The 19,043-nt window shown below is 35.8% G+C and overlaps 1 protein-coding gene across 1 annotated transcript in view; it reads left to right on the forward strand.

Annotated features, from left to right (window-relative positions):
- ASCC3 (activating signal cointegrator 1 complex subunit 3) overlaps nt 1–19,043 on the forward strand; it is a 341,266-nt gene that overhangs the window by 209,919 nt on the left and 112,304 nt on the right. Inside the window, exons 18-24 of the mRNA XM_027972421.2 lie at nt 4,025–4,189; nt 7,586–7,672; nt 8,527–8,703; nt 11,793–12,018; nt 13,643–13,797; nt 16,929–17,027; nt 17,972–18,140. Coding sequence (XP_027828222.1) covers nt 4,025–4,189; nt 7,586–7,672; nt 8,527–8,703; nt 11,793–12,018; nt 13,643–13,797; nt 16,929–17,027; nt 17,972–18,140 — 1,078 coding nt within the window. The remainder of the gene's footprint in view (nt 1–4,024; nt 4,190–7,585; nt 7,673–8,526; nt 8,704–11,792; nt 12,019–13,642; nt 13,798–16,928; nt 17,028–17,971; nt 18,141–19,043) is intronic.

Below are 19,043 nucleotides of genomic sequence, written 5' to 3' on the forward strand. Positions count from 1 at the left end.
GTCAGCTTAAAGTTCAACATTCAGAAAACTAAGAATATGACATTTGTTCCCACCACTTCATGGCAAATAGATGGGAAGACAATGGAAATAGTGTCAGACTTTATTTTGACTGCAGCCATGAAATTAAAAGACGCTTACTCCTTGGAAGAAAAGTTATGACCAACCTAGATAGCATATTCAAAAGCAGAGACATTACTTTGCCAACTAAAGTCCGTCTAGTCAAGGCTATGGTTTTTCTAGTAGTCATGTATAGATGTGAGAGTTGGACTGTGAAGAAGGCTGAGCGCCGAAGAATTGATGCTTTTGAACTGTGGTGTTGGAGAAGACTCTTGAGAGTCCTTTGGACTGCAAGGAGATCCAGCCAGTCCATTCTGAAGGAGATCAGCCCTGGGATTTCTTTGGAAGGAATGATGCTAAAGCTGAAACTCTAGTACTTTGGCCACCTCATGCGAAGAGTTGACTCATTGGAAAAGCCTCTGATGCTGGGAGGGATTTGGGGCAGGAGAAGGGGACAACAGAGGATGAGATGGGTGGATGGCGTCACTGACTCGATGGACGTGAATCTGAGTGAACTCCGGGAGTTGGTGATGGACAGGGAGGCCTGGCGTGCTGCGATTCATGGGGTCACAAAGAGTCAGACATGACTGAGTGACTGAACTGAACTGAAAATCACTGCAGATGGTGACTGCAGCCATGGAATTAAAAGATGCTTGCTCCTTGGAAGGAAAATTATGACCAACATAGACAGCATTTTGATAAGCAGAGACACTACTTTGCCAACAATGGTCTGTCTAGTCAAAGCTGTGGTTTTTCCAGTAGTCATATATGGATGTGAGCTGAGAGCCGAAGAATTGATGCTTTTGAACTGTGGTGTTGAAGAAGACTCTTGAGAGTCCCTTGGACTGTAAGGCAATCCAAGCAGTCGATCCTAAAGGAAATCAGTCCTGAATATTCATTGGAAAGACTGATGCTGAAGCTTAAACTCCAGTACTTTGGCCACCTGATGCAAAGAACTGACTCATTTGAAAAGACCCTGATGCTGGGGAAGATTAAGGCAGGAGGAGAAGGGGACGACAGAGGATGAGATGGTTGGATGGCATCACCAACTCAATGGACATGAGTTTGAGCAGGCTCTGAGAGTTGGTGATAAACGGGGAGGCCTGGCGTGCTGCAGCCCATGGGGTCGCAAAGAGTTGGAAACGATTGAATGAACTGAACTGAAGGAAAATTAATTTTATCCCCTGTAATTATTTTACTTTCTTTATACCTCTTTTCTACTGATACCAGTGATCTTTTTGTTGTTAATCAATTTAGTATTCAGATGAGTTTCCATTTGATATTAGTATTTTGCTATGATTTTTTTTAACTATATTTTTTGAATTTAGTTTTTGGAATAAATCAGACATGAGGAAATTATAGACCACTTTCAATAATAGGGTGATGTTATATACAGTATGTTCCTCTTATCAAGTCCTTCTAAGTTCTTGTTCCTAAGTTAATAGATAGCATCGCTGCTACTGCTAAGTTGCTTCAGTCGTGTCTGATTCTGTTCGACCCCAGAGACGGCAGCCCACCAGGCTCCCCCATCCCTGGGATTCTCCAGGCAAGAACACTGGAGTGGGTTGCCATTTCCTTCTCTAATGCAAGTCGCTCCGTCATGTCCAACTCTTTTCAACCCCATGGACTGCAGCCCACCAGGCTCCTCCGTCCATGGGATTTTCCAGGCAAGAGTACTGGAGTAGGGTGCCATCGCCTTCTCCAGGTAAAATGTCTAGGATAGTTGAATTGGGCAAAAAGGGGAGAGTAGTATGTGTAGTAAGTATCTGGCCATTATGTCATTATGTGGAGAGAGAGATTGTGGTGTTCCACCAAAATCTCCCTGCAGTACCGAGGTACTTCTCCCAGCTGCTAGGAGACAGCTGGCTATTGCAGGTGTGAAACCTACTGGGAATTTCCTCTGGCCAAAGGGAGCTACTCTAACCAATGTTATGTCCCCTCCTGGGGCAGCCTAAAGCAATGACTGGTTGATTTCAGAATTCAAAGGCTTCCTTGCCTCCACTCAGGACAACATTGAGGACTATCCCTGGTGGCTCAATGGTAAAGAACCCTCCTGCCAAGCAGGAAACATGGGCCCGATCTCTGGATCAGGAAGATCCCCTGGAGAAGGAAATTGCAACTCACTCCAGTATTCTTGTTCGGGAAATCCTGTGGACAGAAGAGCTCGGTGGGCTACAGTCCATGGGGTGGCAAGAGTCAGACACAACTGAGCAACAAAACAACTACCAGCTCTAGAGCATCTTATAAGATCAGCTGCTGCCTCTGTTCAGCAACTCCCTCTGCCCACCTTGCCTCCTTCACTGACTTACGAGTGTTCCAAGAACCTCCCTAGTAAACTTCCTGCATGTAAATTTTCATCCCCAAGTGTTTTCCTGAGAACCCAACCTATGACAAAGCATATATGGTTGAAATGCATATATTTTCCAGTTTTCCCAGGAAGGGAAAGTAGGCTTATTAATGTCGCACTTACCTGGTACTCGATCATTTTCTGTTGTTCTTGGGAAAAGATCTGCAGCTCAGTAAATTCTTTGTTTTCTAACCACAGGCAAAGTTACATCCATCCTAGCTGCCATGGAGTCAGAATAGATTTTTAGAAACCAGGCTCACTCTCAAGATGCTGTCACAAATGGACATCTCATTAGATTTTCTAGAAAGAACCACGACCTCTGTGTTTTCTGACCTATGTGTTTTTATTACTCAAGAAGAATTTACAGATATAAAACTCATGTGAACTAACACAAATAATGTAATACTTTGATTCTTTTTAGTGGTTTAGTAATATGTGATTAATAACATGGTTTTATAAAGGTAAACCTGAAACATGTAGTATGTCACGTAAAGAAAATATTTAAGACTATTTTGGGGACCCCCCCCCAAGTCGTCCAATGGTTGAGACTTTGCCTTCCAGCACAGGAGATACAGGTTTGATCCCAGGTCTGGGAGCAAAGATTCCACATGCCTCGTGGCTGAAAAACCAGAACATTAAAAACAAATAAACAAAGGAAAACCCCACAAGCAATATAACAAATTCAATAAAGACTTAAAAAGAAAAAGACTTTCTGTATTTGCTAGTATGACTCTTGATTCCACCTTACTTCCCTACAGTTGATTTTCCTTTGCCTCATTTTTTTCTGATTTATTCATCTGTTGTAGCTATATTTGGTGCATGAATAAGTTGCTATAAAAATCTGTTAGAACAAACAGTAGGAGTATTAACTCATAAATTGATTTCAGAAGTATTTTATACTTCCCCTCACCCACTTTAGAAGGTCATACTTCACTTTCTTGCTTGTGGCCAGACTGCAATCTTCAGGACTTGGTGTGTGTGCGTATGTGTGTCTATATACATATATTTACACACACATATCTTAGTAATAAGAACATTTGTTAATGTCCAGTGTTAATGTCCTTTCTGCTTAGAAAAATACTGCAAAGTGGTTTTCCCATCAACGGTTATGAAAATTGTTAGAACACTAAAACCATGCTTTTGAAAGGATAACTTTTCATTTATTTTTGTATACCCTTACTTCAGCAGAGGAAATCATTCTCACTATCATTTCTTGAAACAGCTGATAAAGCAGGACTATGATTTGGTATTTTACAGTTCTTATTTATTTTAGTGTGGGAGGGAGAAAACAATGATTTTTTTCATATATCTAATTTCTAATCCTGATTAATCTTAAAGATTATAAAACTACAGAAATTTTAGATTCTAAAATTTACTATCCGAAAATAATATACAGATTGATAATTTTCATTAATTTTAAAAGCTTTATTTAATGAAATAAAATATTTTCTAATTGTTTTAACTTTTTAAAAATGTATTCTTTTAACATTGTGATAAAAATTTATGCTAAAGCATCAATAGAAACATTTAATTTCCATAAATTAATATACCTTTGCAGATGATGATTGTCTGAACAATCAGTCAAGTGTTTTATTGGTGTTTTTTTTTTTTCCCCTATAGATTGACCCAACATTAGCAAAGCACCGAGAACAGTTGGTCATTGAAGTTGGACGGAAACTAGACAAAGCTCGGATGATTCGTTTTGAGGAGCGAACTGGATATTTCTCCTCAACTGATTTGGGTAGAACTGCTAGCCACTACTATATTAAATACAACACTATTGAGGTATTATACTGAGTGGAACAAATAGAGTAATATGTCTGTTTTTAAATGTATATACTTTCTGGAGTTCAGAATATAACATTACTATGGAAAAACAAAAGCTACTAATAGAACAAAATTCATTTAACTTTTAGGAATTCAACAACATGCACTCAGTAAAAATAAGGAAAAAAAATAGGACTTTAAATATTCAGGACCTTCTTGCCATCCTGTTCTGTCAGTAGATGAACCCAAGCCTAAAACCATTGAGCATATTAGGCCTGGTGAATGAATGCCTGAATGATTTAAAGTGGGGGCTGTTGGCTTATTGATGTCCATGAATAGGAAGTTGAAAAATTAATTATAAATTATTGAGAAACACTGACCAAGAAGAATTATAAAAACTAATAAAAATATTAGGGCACTCAGCTGTACTATTTGGACAGTTTAAGAGATTACTCAAAGGTAATTTATATTACACAGTTGTATCCTTGCCTGTTGCCTTTTAATGTAATCTTATGTAAGGTAGGGTACCACCATAATATCTACAGTTTAAATAGTACATACTTGTCTTCATGTGTATTTATATACCTATATATGTACCTTCATTGGAGAGGGAAATGGCAATCCACTTCAGTATTCTTGCCTAGAGAATCCCATGGACAGAGGAGCCTAGTGGGCTATATAGTCCACGGGGTCACAGAGTCAGACATGACTGAGCGACTAACACACACACACACATACCTTCATGTATTGCTACGTAGTAAAACTTAACAGTGATTACCTGTGAAGAGAAGATTTAAATTTGAATGGAGGGAGGTAGATCAAGGAGAAATTTTACTCAGTGCTCTTTTGATAGAGAGAAAGTTTGAATTTTCTATGTTCACTTTTATTTTGTTCTTAAAATTGTTTCTTAAATGAAAAAGTAATAGAAATCACTAAGGTGAAATTTCTTCAAGAATATGAACACGAAAGCCTGTATGACAGTTTTGTACGTGTTAAATGTTTTGTACTTAAAGCCTTTGACTGTGTGGATCACAATAAACTGTGGAAAATTCTGAAAGAGATGGGAATACCAGACCAGCTCAACTGCCTCTTGAGAAACCTGTATGCAGGTCAGGAAGCAACAGTTAGAACTGCCTCTTGAGAAACCTGTATGCAGGTCAGGAAGCAACAGTTAGAACTGGACATAGGACAACAGACTGGTTCCAAATAGGAAAAGAAGTACGTCAAGGCTGTATATTGTCACCCTGCTTATTTAACTTATATGCAGAGTACATCATGAGAAACGCTGGGCTGGAAGAAGCACAAGCTGGAATCAAGATTGCCAGGAGAAATATCAATAACCTCAGATATGCAGATGACACCACCCTTATGGCAGAAAGCGAAGAGGCACTAAAAAGCCTCTTGATGAAAGTGAAAGTGGAGAGTGAAAAAGTTGGCTAAAAGCTCAATATTCAGAAAATGAAGATCATGGCATCTGGTCCCATCACTTCATGGGAAATAGATGTGGAAACAGTGTCAGACTTTATTTTTTGGGGCTCCAAAATCACTGGAGATGGTGACTGCAGCCATGAAATTAAAAGGCGCTTACTCCTTGGAAGAAAAGTTATGACCAACCTAGATAGCATATTCAAAAGCAGAGACATTACTTTGCCGACTAAGGTCGGTCTAGTCAAGGCTATGGTTTTTCCTGTGGTCATGTATGGATGTGAGAGTTGGACTGTGAAGAAGGCTGAGCGCTGAAGAATTGATGCTTTCGAACTGTGGTGTTGGAGACTCTTGAGAGTCCCTTGGACTGCAAGGAGATCCAACCAGTCCATTCTGAAGGAGATCAGTCCTGGGATTTCTTTGGAAGGAATGATGCTAAAGCTGAAACTCCAGTACTTTGGCCACCTCATGCAAAGAGTTGACTCATTGGAAAAGACTCTGATGCTGGGAGGGATTGGGGGCAGGAGGAGAAGGGGACAACAGAGGATGAAATGGGTGGATGGCGTCACTGACTTGATGGACGTGAGTCTGAGTGAACTCCGGGAGTTGGTGATGGACAGGGAGGCCTGGCGTGCTGCGATTCATGGGGTCGCAGAGTCGGACACGACTGAGCGACTGAACTGAACTGAACTGAACATCTGCTTATGCATATAACATGTTTCAGAAAACATTTTCCTATGCTTAATAGCTTTTCCTCCCTTGCCGCATTTATATCTTGTGTTTCTACAGCACTTTGTGTGTGTGTGTGTGTGTGTGTGTGGCGTGTGTGTGTGTGTGTGTGCTCAATCATTCAGTCATGTCTGACTCTTTGTGACCTGGTGGACTGTAGCCCACCAGGCTTCTCTGTCCATTGGATTTTCCATGTTAAAATACTGGAGTGGATTGCATCACCTTCTCCAGGGGATCTTCCCAACCTAGGGATTGAAGGAGCATCTCCTGCAGCTCCTGCATTCGCAGGTAGATTCATTACCATTGCACCACCTGGGAAGTCCCATATGTCACTTTGAAAGTGTGAGTCACTCAGTCATGTCTGACTTGATGCAGTCCCATGGACTGTTGCCTTCCAGGCTCTTCTGTCCATGGGTTTTCCAGGCAAGAATGCTGGAGTTGTTTGCCATTCCCTTCTCCAGGGGATCTTCCCAACGTGGAAATCGAACCCGAGTCTCCTACATTCCAGCCAGATTCTTTCTTGTCTGAGCCGCCAGGGAAGCCCCATATAGCACTTTAGGTTTCTTCAAAGGCTTTTAACATATACTATCTCACAACTGTGATCTCTTAGTTCCTGAACCCACAGCATTTCCCTCAGCTCTCTACAGCTTTCATCACCTGCTCAGGTCCACTTGTTTGTCCATTTGTCCATCTGGTAGTGTGTTGCTGGCAAACTACATCTTAAGCCTGTTTGCAGCTCTCTTTCAGGAACTCTAGCCTTTTTTCAACTGTGTTTTTATTCTGATCTTTTTCTTTGTGATTTTCTGAATTTCTCTATGCCCTTACTAGCAATATTATATCTTTGCCAGAATCTTCAGGTTACATATTTTTTAGTTATCCCTCCATCAATTTTATGTGATATATGACCAGCTTAAAGTCAGAGAATGGTATAGATTTCCATATGCCCATGCTGAAAATGAGCCAAAACCAGAATGCTATGCTGAACATTGTTTTAGATATCTATTGTAGGCCTCATTAACTGGTTTTATTGATTTTTTTTTCTTCTAAAGATCTTCTTTAGCTAAATATTCTTTTTAGTCTTTGGTGACTTTAATAATTGTTTAAAATTATGATTTGGAGCAGTGTGCTACAAGCATTGTAACTCTGCATATTCTAGGGCTCAGATGTTCTTTTAGAATGTGTGATTTATAGTCAGGTTTTGAATTTAAAATATTTTACTAGGCCTTCTATTTTAATCAAATGTAACACTTACTTTGGTAGACCTTCAATGAACTCTTTGATGCTCACAAAACAGAAAGTGATATTTTTGCTATAGTCTCCAAAGCTGAAGAATTTGATCAAATCAAGGTAAGATTACTTAAAGCTTGAATTAAGTGCATATATCATATATGTGCATTTATAAACATTTACAATAAATTGTTATTCCTGATACAATATAAACTATAGGACACTTCACATTTTGAGTACCAGCCATGTTGTTCCATTTATCAACAATGTCCAGTATTATAGGTTTTGATAGTATTTCATACCTGACACCATTCTTTGCTCTCTATTGCAAATCAAATACAATTTAAGTAGGTTTTATAGTAATGAAACTATCATAGAATTTAGTGTTTAGATTTTGGTTTATTTGCAATGTAAGGTTCACTGAAGAAAATATAAAGGACATGCATGATTCAGACTTAGATATGAATATTTCTGTACTCATATTGTAATTTAATCTTATTAATAGTGAAAACTTTAATGCTTTGAATCATAGTACTTCACACTTTTAAGCTATGAATGTGTTATACCATATAAAAATATATGACTGTAATGAATGCATTTGAAGATAATTCAAGTTTGCCGTAATCCATTTGGGCAGAGGTTTTACTCTGGTCAAATAAAAAATGAAATCTCATCAACAGAAGGATGGTGAGGTCAGAAGATTTAATTTTTGTGGCATATCAAATTTTTATATGTCAATGGCAATTTTAATATTAGTGATGAATAATAAAATGTAGTTGTATCAGCCTCAAGGTAGTTTTTCATTGTATTTTATTAGTTGCCTATGAAAAAATTGCTTTTATTTTAGTACACAAAAGGAAAATGTTGAGTAATAACATGGAAACTTTTAGAACACATGTAGTATGGTTTAATTTCAGTGTAAAAATTTTAAATAAGTCAGCCCAGATAATTCTATAAAATCATGATTCTTCCAGGTCAGAGAAGAGGAAATAGAGGAGTTAGATGCCTTATTAAGCAATTTCTGTGAACTCTCAGCTCCTGGAGGTGTAGAGAACAGTTATGGGAAAATAAACATCCTACTTCAAACTTACATCAGCCGAGGGGAGGTGGACAGTTTCTCCCTCATATCAGATTCTGCATACGTTGCACAGGTAAAAATATTGCTCCCTTTCTGTTTTCTTTTCCTTGATTACTTTTAGAGATTCAAGGAATTCATTCATGCTATAATGTATTGCTTCATGATTGACATGCTGTCAAATCAGCATTTTATCTTAGAACCTGTTCTGTTTAATTTGTATGTCTTTTATTCCATTTTATGCTATTAGATCAGGAACAGAGGTTAGATTTGGGGTTATTTCACCTTTTTTTTTTATGTTCCTTTTGTTTATATTTTAGCATGTAAAAATATCAGTATCTGATTATTTTTCTGTTTTAAATGGTCAAGTTCATTTCTTTTACTTAGAGCAATAGTACAAAAATATTTCAAGCAAAAAGAAAACATTATGGAAACTTTGTAGCTTTTTTCAAAAGTTAGAAATATAAACAATTGTTTTTAACCATTAGACAGAGTTTAATAAATGTACCTCATATCATATATTCAGTATGATATATCATTTATTTTAAAAAAGTGATCTTCCCTACTAAGCTGATTCTTATAAATTGAGGGCTGAAAGAAAATTAATCCATAAATTGCAGCTCATTAAATATTTAGTTTTTAGAATTATCATAGTAGAAAATGTTGTAATATTTATGTTTTTATATTTAAGACCTCATGCAATATATAAAGTAGATTTGTGTGTGTGTGTGTGTGTGAGTATATACCTTTCAGATAAGAGGTTTTCCTTCTAGGGAGAAATATTTACTATTTATCAAAAATACTTTTTTCATTTTTGAGTAATGCCTCTTGTAGGTTAAGCAGAATAAAACATTAATCATCCTTTAAATATAGAAACTATTGCATTATGTGGTTTCTTGTGTAATTTTGTTCAAAGACTTAATATAGAAAAAGTGTGTTTGTGTTAAATGAATTACTGTTAATAACTATGTATATACCAGAGTGCTTTGAAATAACTGTAAAACATGAAATATTTACAAATATAAACCAAGATACATTAGCAAACAATTTGAATGAAATGCAGTAATTTAATCGAAGTAACCAATAAACTAGGTGATGACTTCAAATATAAAGTAAATATGGATGTGGTGAAAACATCTTTTTTTCATTTTGCAACTCATATGTTTCTGCCATGGAAAAATATATGTATTCTTGAAAGCCTAAAGCTCTAGAAGGAACCATTGTTTTTAAAGTCTTTTGTTTTACCTGTTTTTCTGAAAGGTAATATATTGTCATTTTATATATCTAATGGTTTTGTATTGAAATATTTAATGATTTAATGAAAAGGCAAAGTTTTACTGCATTCTGGATGGATAATCTGACCACATTTCTGCTTGATTCAAAATTATGAAGATATTATCAGAGATTGATTTACAAATTGCTTTACAGTATAAAACTCATGGTTTCCTCATGATTGGCACGCAGAAAGTCAGTCTCAGAAGGTTGAGGATGTATCTCAAGGCATCCCTGGTTCTTCTTAAATAGCTGCTATTGCTTTATCATTCTTGACTATGTTAAAGAAATTTTTTTGAGTTTGGGGGTTTTTTGTTTGTTTGTTTGAAGTTTAAGCCATTACTAGTTCTACAGGCACTGTCAGATCTGTAAAATGGTACTTCCTTCTGTACTCCTGAAGCTTTCTCTCAGCCCTTAAAATAAATCCTTAGTTTTTTTATTCTATGGTGTTATAAAGGAGCCTGTATCTTCTGCATGTTAGAGATTTTGATCATTGTTCCCACCCAATTTGTATCATTCCAGATTAAAATGTCCTATTTGTATTATGTTACACAGAATTTCTCTTTCCATTTCTTTTAGCTTTTAGGGAACAACCATAGGCTCTGAAATATTAAAACGCATTTTCAAACACAGTTGAAAAAATTAGCCTGACAGTTTTTAGAAGAGCATCTGGGCATGCTGTAGGAATACCTACTTGATAGCTATAATAATAAAAATATTCAATTTATTTATCATTTTAATGCCTAATGAGAGCCATCCTTTCATTTTTGAACGATATTAGAGATAGCCTCACATACTTCTAAATACCATTTGTTTTTAAATTTCTAATACTGAAACAAATAGTCGAATGTATCAAAAGATGAATAATACTTTTTATATAAAATGTGTAAAACCAAAGCCCGTAACTCTTATAATTATTTTTCAATTCATAATTTCAAGCCATATCATGTTTGCCATTTTGCTATTTAAAATCTCACTATTTTTAATATATTTTTATGATTTTGACCAGATTTAATATTCCTCATTTTCAAATTCACATGTTATTAGATATTATAGATGTCTCTAAGTTCATGATTTTTAAAATAATCTTCCATAAAATTATCTGAAAGTTAATAATAGAAGGAAGCAAAACAAATGAAAACTATGTGGAAAGGGCCTCAATCATTGTGTCTTTCTGTATGTCTGTGAATGAAGTTTTCCTCAGATCACTGAATTTAGAATCTTGGTGTTAACTTTATTAATGTTTAGATCTAGCTTTCAGAAGATACTCTGACACCAACTTTCCAAATTATTAAAATCACTAAACTTTAGTATCTTCATCTATAAAATCATAATATCAAGACCAGTCAAATGCATTTGTCATAAAAATTAAATGAGATAACACATTGGTTTGTTAGGAAACCATTAATATGGGTAGTTGCACTCATCCATATTTTTTGTTGTTCTTTTCTCACTAATTGTTCTCTCTGACTGGATCCCAAATCTTCTGCTTTTCTCCAAATAGCTTTATAAATTTGATCATTACACTATGTACCCAAGGACATCCATTGCTGTCTCTTAGATTCTAAATGGTTTCAATAACCTCCTAAATATTTTGCATGCCTTTTGTCTCATCTACTTCATTCCTGTTTAGGGAGATGTGATGTGGAACTTCCTAAGAACTTGGAAATAAAGCTATTCTTGGAGAATTAACCAGAATAACATCCACATAAAAGGATCGATTATTCTTGTGTAAAAGTAATAAAGATAATTAGAGGTATATGAGGATAGATGTTGCCCACAATTAAAGGATGCAGTTTGACATACTTTTTAAACTGAGTCTGAATAATAATTTCATTGATAAATTAAAAATGACATTAGACCTAACCACCAATCCCCCTTTTCATTCTTCAGAATGCAGCTAGAATTGTCCGTGCTCTTTTTGAAATTGCTTTGAGGAAACGTTGGCCCGCCATGACCTACAGGCTCCTGAATCTTAGTAAAGTCATTGACAAGAGGCTTTGGGGTTGGACTAGCCCTCTGAGACAATTTTCAGTCTTACCACCACACATTCTAACAAGATTAGAAGAAAAAAATCTTACTGTGGATAAACTGAAAGATATGAGGAAAGATGAAATAGGTAAGAAGGAAGCAAAAATGTTTTAATGTAACTGTTACATGCAATTAAAATATTTTTCTTAATGTTACAAAAAGCATTATGAATTTTCATTTTACTAAAGATAAACTTACCATTTTATTTGTTTTTTAATTGATCTAAACTCAAGCAAAATTTAAATTTTTGAAGTTTAAAGTTTATGTAGTTACTCAATGAAATTACTAGTTAAAATGGAGTTTAGGTTGTCATACCCTTGATTATTTTACAGATACAATCTTATATCTGTAAAATCTTATATCTGTTTATAGCTACAATCTTATATCTGTTTACAGCTACAAATAATGAGAATTAGTTAATGACATTTATTCTCAAATTATTTCTTAATATTTAATTCATTTCATTGCCTTTTGTTATGTGTATCAACAGTATTTTAACAAAAACATTATGTCAACAATACACTGTACAATTCTTCAGATTCTAAATGAGCCTCATCATTATATATGTATAGATCTTTAAATACTTTTGGTATCAGTGTGTAAATAGTATTTGGTCTTCTATGCTTTTCACATAATACTGAAAAATTATCCCTGCATGTCTTGCCATGTGCCTTAACATTCTGTTGAACAAACACGGATTAGGTAATGTTTCAGATTCTGAATAGAATAAGCTTTACGCATTAAGGGAAGCAGGCTGAGGAGAAGAGGGGCTTGGCAAAAGGTTCATATATACGAGGAGAGGCTGGGATAGTTATTTCCCCTGTGCAATAAGAATACTTCTAAGATGGAATGAAAAAAGGGAGGTATCAATAAAAATAGAAATTGAAAATATGAACTAGAAAGTTGGGATTACTCGCATTTTCTAATGTAAATATTTTATTAAAATAAGAGGAATCACTTTAGTTTCAAACTTTAGTGTACATAAAACATTTTGGTTTACTTATAAATGTGCTTTAAAAAGATTATATTATGAACCACCAGGACACATAAGAAATACTGATCCTATTAAAAATATAACCTATTTCCACTTAGTCGCTTGAATTAGAGTAGGAAAATGTTTCTAGGCAGTCACGTGTGTGATCCCCCCAGTGCCACCCTGGTGCTTTCATGCATATCTATTTTTCAGGATCTCAACATTTAAAATATGTATATATAAGTGGTTAATTTTGTGCTAGATTGGCCATATTTTATATTTTATCTGTGTTTCCTGGAAATAGGCATGTAAGTTAGTTGTGTTTGATTACTAAAGCATTTTCCATCATGGTTATAGAGTTCTGAAATAGGCCTTGAATAAATTAATGACTTTTCACAAAATACTAAATATTTCTATAATGGGTCTTAGACTGACTAGGAGAAAAGTAGAACTGTTTATAGTAGTTTAAAAACTGTCAAGTTTCAGTAATTTTAAGAACCCTGTTAATAGCTGAAAAAAGAAAAAACCCTGACACTGGTTTTCAGAGCTATGAATTGCTAATTCAAGTTAACTATTAAAAAATATTCAAACATGCCAGGTCAAGAATGTCAACCATTCTACATAGCAAATCATAAAACAAGCAATAAAATCACCTTCTCTGAAATCCCATTTACAAGTCAGATTTTATTGCTTTTTTCCTGTCTGGACACATTTCTTCTAACTGATGTTTTCCCTGCAGGTCACATTCTGCATCATGTGAATATTGGGCTCAAGGTCAAACAGTGTGTTCATCAGATTCCTTCCGTAACGATGGAAGCATCCATTCAGCCCATCACACGGACTGTCCTCCGAGTGACACTTAGCATCTCTCCTGATTTCTCCTGGAATGATCAGGTAGACTTGGAAAACGCCTAATTCTGCCTACATTAAGGAAAAATGTCTGTACTCCAGGTTCAACTACACCTCCCTACATCTGTCCTCAAGGCATATAGAAAATCCTTTAAAAAGAATATACATTGAAGAATCATTTAAAACATTATAGTAGTATTTACTCTCACCCTCAAGGTAAGCATGTGGTATAATAGATGAATAATACGTCAACCAGTGAGACACCGTCAGAGAATTATAGGAAACCTAAAATTTCACGTGAAACAATGGTATAGTGGTTTCAACTCCATAGCGACTTTGCTTAATTCTATCCTCTTTCATTTTTTTTCTAGCTCTATGTACTCTGTCATTTTAACGTACTTAAAATTCAAGATTCTTCATGCTAAAAGAGCCCTTTTAAAATCCTGATGTTTCTCAAACTATCATTCGCTTCTTCACTATTAGACTTGTAGAAGGAGTAATCTACATTTACCGCCTGGTCATCTGATTCCCACTGAGACAACTACTTCAGTGATCACCGAAGACTGATTGCCATAATAAATAGCCTTTCCTTAGTTATCCTCCCTATTTCCATGAACATTAAATGCTATGCATTGTCCTCCTTGCAGATGTCCTTTGGCTTCCATCCCTTTCCTATTTCTGTTTTTGCCCCTACTTCTGTTCTTTCTTCTAAAACTTACCTGTTACTGTGTGTGTATGTATATATACACACACACATACACACGTTGAAAATCCACTCTGGATCCTCTTATTCAGGCAGTAATTCTTTGTGTGTTAGCTGCTCAGTCATGTCCAACTCTTTGCAACTCCATGGACTGTAGCCTGCCAGGCTCCTCTGTCTGTGGAATTCTCCAGGCTCCTCTGTCTGTGGAATTCTCCAGGCAAGAATACTGGAGTGGGTTGCTATTTCGTTCTCCAGGGGATCTTCCTGATCCAGGGATTGAACCCGGGTCTCCTGCATTGCAGGCAGATTCTTTTACCACTGAGCCACCAGGGAAACCCTCAATAACTCTTAAGGTCTGTCTTTGCACCAGTCACTATGCAAAGAGTACGGTAGAAAAGAGATTGTAGGTACAGACAAGCAAGTGGCAGTCCTTTCTTTCAAGACGCCAGTGGGGAATGAAAATCAGTAAATGTAGTATAGCAGTGCCTACTTTATAAGGTTCTAGTTAAGTGTAAGTAAGTATCGTCTGCATATTTACAATATTTGTCATAATGTCATCGTCTGTGTGACATTAATACCTCTTTAAAGTGAATGCATTTTACTATACCCAACCATAGTCCTAACTGAAATCAACCATTGGCCTTAAAGTGTCCTACCATTCATTGTTTCAGTTTCCTCGTCTGTAAACATGTATTATAATAATAATTATCTTTCTCACAGAATTTCTGTGAGGACAAGATGAAAGAAAATTATACTTAATATTTTTGTAAATATAAAATTTATATAAAATATAAGATTCAGTTCAGTTCAGTTCAGTCACTCAGTCGTATCTGACTCTTTGCGACCCCATGAATCGCAGCACGCCAGGCCTCCCTGTCCATCACCAACTCCCGGAGTTCACTCAGACTCACGTCCATTGAGTCCGTGATGCCATCCAGCCATCTCATCCTCTGTCGTCCCCTTCTCCTCCTGCCCCCAATCCCTCCCAGCATCAGAGTCTTTTCCAATAAGTCAACTCTTTGCATGAGGTGGCCAAAGTACTGGAGTTTCAGCTTTAGCATCATTCCTTCCAAAGAAATCCCAGGGCTGATCTCCTTCAGAATGGACTGGTTGGATCTCCTTGCAGAACCATTAGCCACAAACTCTAGTTTTTATATATTGAAATACATAGAAGTTTTAGATTTTTTTACCCTATTTTCTTCTCTTAGGGTACATAATAAATCTTCCACAATGCATTAGCAGAATGGAGGACTTAAATTATTTTCATAGCTGCATTTATCAGTTGGAATACTGTTGGCTGTAAGAATAGCAAATATGAGTAGTCTCAAACTGACTTAAGGAAAAGAAGATATGTGTGTGTGCTAATTCGCTTCAGTCATGTCCAGCTCTTTGCAACCCCATGGACTGTATGTAGCCCGCAGGCTCCTCTGTCCACGGCTTCTCTAGGCATGAATGCTGGAGTGGGTTGTCAGGCCCTTCTCCAGAGGATCTTCCTGACCCAGGGACTGAACCTAGTCACCTGCGACTCCTGCAGTGCAGGCAGATTCTTTACCACTTGAGCCACCAGGGAAGCCCGAAGAAGATACATCCTCTTGCAAAATGACAGGTCCAAGGGTAGAATCGGCCCTAAAGATGGCTGAGTCTTCTGTTTAATAATACTGTTCCAGACACAGGATCTTTCCATCTCTTTTCTCTGCTGATACTTTTGGCTACTTCTCAAATGTATTCATGCTTCCTTGTTCGCAGTTAACAGAGAGAGGGAAAACATACTCCCTGCTTCAGCAGCCCAGAGCATGCACCTTTTCTTCAGCCTGATTGGGCCAGTACTGGCCATGTGCCTGTCCCTTGCCACAGGCTCTTGTGAGGGGGATACTATAAGCTGATTAGCATATACTAACCAAAATTATTCTTGGAGGTGGGGTAACCTTCAATGTTACGTGAGAGAGGAAAAGAGATGAACATACTGAACAAGTCTAGGCTTTGTTAGGAATAAAAACAGAAAGGAGTGAGTACACAAAGCACAATATTTCTATCCAGTGGAATATTACCTGTTAGTAAGAAGGCATGTAGGACTGATGCATGCTATGACGTGAATGAAAATACTACGGCAAGTGAAAGAAACCAGTCGCATATGATTCCATTTATGTGAAATGTCAAAAACAGGCAAATCTATAGAGAAAGAAAATAGACTGGTTGTCAAGAGATGGAGGTTGATATGATGGAAACATAGTTAGGGTACAAGGTTCTTTAGGGGATGATGAAAATGTCCTAAAATTAGATCATAAAGATGGGCACAAAACTTTGTAAAAGTATTTAAACTATTGAACTGTATGCTTTAAGTGAGTAAATTTTGTTAATTCCATATCAATAAATCTGTTAAAAAGAGAGAAAGGAATGGGTTCTGGGAATGCTAACAATAGAATCCCTTACTTGAATTAAAATATATAGTATTAGGAGACTATTTTCCTTCTAGGTCCATGGGACAGTAGGAGAACCGTGGTGGATTTGGGTAGAAGATCCTACAAATGATCATATTTATCATTCAGAGTATTTCCTGGTTCTAAAAAAACAGGTAAATATGTCTGTATGACTCTATCCTTATTTTGTTGATATCACTGAAAAGAAAATATAAACTAATTTCTGTTTTTACCTATTTCTGTATAATTTCATAATGCCATTGAAGCTTTATTTATTGTTTTGTGTTTCTGTTTGGTTTTAAAAGAGAATAGTGATTAAATGTTACAATATTCATATATTCAATATGATTTTCATTTGAGAAATTGAATTGTAATCTTTCTAATGGTTTAAGGCCCTAGATTCCAGAGGGGTGGAATGTGTCAAATGAGTGGAATAAATAAAATTTTTAAAATTAAATGAATAAAAAATAACTTCAGGTGTTACATAGGTACAGTATTAAGACTACTGAATACATTCTATAAAAGACATTCTTTTTTAAAATTCCAAGAGAAAGACTCAGTTTGATGGAATTCTCTATGATGCTTCATTCCTAATTTCTCTTTTTATCAAAGAAAAACAAGCTTTAGGCCTGAGTGGACATCTATAGAATTTTATAGCAATATTTTATTTTCATTTCCTTTGTGTTCATGATTCTTTTATTTATGCCAAGTGTTCTGTTATTCCACTTATGGTAGTGAAAGATTGTCTTTAAATATTAAATGAATAATTCGCTAAACATTATGAAGTTAAATACTTGAATGAATGAAGTTAGGGAAATTATGATAATGAGTTAAATTGGTTACTTGATAATACATGATGATATGCGTATGTAAATATTATAAGTTGGGCATATGTTTTTCCTTTTATAATGTCAGATCTCCTCAGAGGATGACCACCTACAAGTTTCTGAAGTATCTGAATATCTCTATTTAGAAATCCAAGATATTTTCTTTCTCTTTAGTACATATTGCTGTAGATACCATTGTTTTTACAAGAGAATAGTAAGGCCTCTATGCTACTAGAATAACCATATTCATTCTATACTTTATTTCACATTAGGTCATTAGTAAAGAAGCTCAACTACTGGTATTTACAATCCCTATTTTTGAGCCTTTGCCTTCCCAATACTACATCCGAGCAGTGTCTGATCGATGGTTAGGAGCTGAGGCTGTATGTATTATCAACTTTCAACATCTGATTCTACCAGAGAGACATCCTCCCCATACAGGTAACATGTGGAATAGTAACTTGAATCATTGATTTTCCAAAATTGTTGTTTGTAGTTCATGTTGAAAAGTATCTATGCTTTAAAATTGTCTGAATCTAAATAAAAACCCATCTTATTTATCAATATAGTTTGAGAAGAGACTTTTCAAAATCAAATGTAGACCCTAATGGAGGCCTTAATTTGTTTTTTTAATTTGAGTTCCAAATACATTAAACTAAGCCTAGTGCAGTTAACAAGAATGACCCTTACTGTTGCTGTATTACTGTACCTTCATCTCTATAATCATGATTTCTCAAAAAATAATGAAATTGCAATATCTATTGATCTATTCATTGAAGAAGACTTTTCTGATTTTCTTTCATCAAATAAGCTTTGTGATATGTAGAATCTCAAAATAAAATACTTAAAAATGTCTGGTGCTATATTTTTTGATTGAAATGTTGATTGACAGTTGTGTCAGTCTCTGCGGTGCAGCACAGTGACTCAGTTATATATACATATATACACTTTTGATATTTTTTCCATTATGGCTTATCACAAGATATTAAGCCTAGCTCCCTGTGGTATACGTTAGGACCTTATTGTTAATCCCTACTAAATGTAATGATTTGAATCTACCAACCCCAAACTCTCCATCCCTCTCCTTCTCTTCCTTCCCCTTGGCAACCACAAGTGTGTTCTCTGTGTCTCTGAGTCTGTTTCTCTTTTGTGGGTGTTTTAAACATATGCTACCAACCTCATTACTAGGTCTGTATGCTTGCAGTACCTGATTTTAACATGTATTGATGTTATATTTTAATTCTCATTTAATCCCTCCTTTGTTGAGTGGATAAGCATGTTTTACCTTATTTATGTAATTAGCTGATTTTCTGACATTTTTAAATGCAACAAATGTACCACTAT

This window comes from Ovis aries, chromosome 8, assembly GCF_016772045.2.
Source record: "Ovis aries strain OAR_USU_Benz2616 breed Rambouillet chromosome 8, ARS-UI_Ramb_v3.0, whole genome shotgun sequence".
Classification (NCBI taxonomy): domain Eukaryota; kingdom Metazoa; phylum Chordata; class Mammalia; order Artiodactyla; family Bovidae; genus Ovis; species Ovis aries.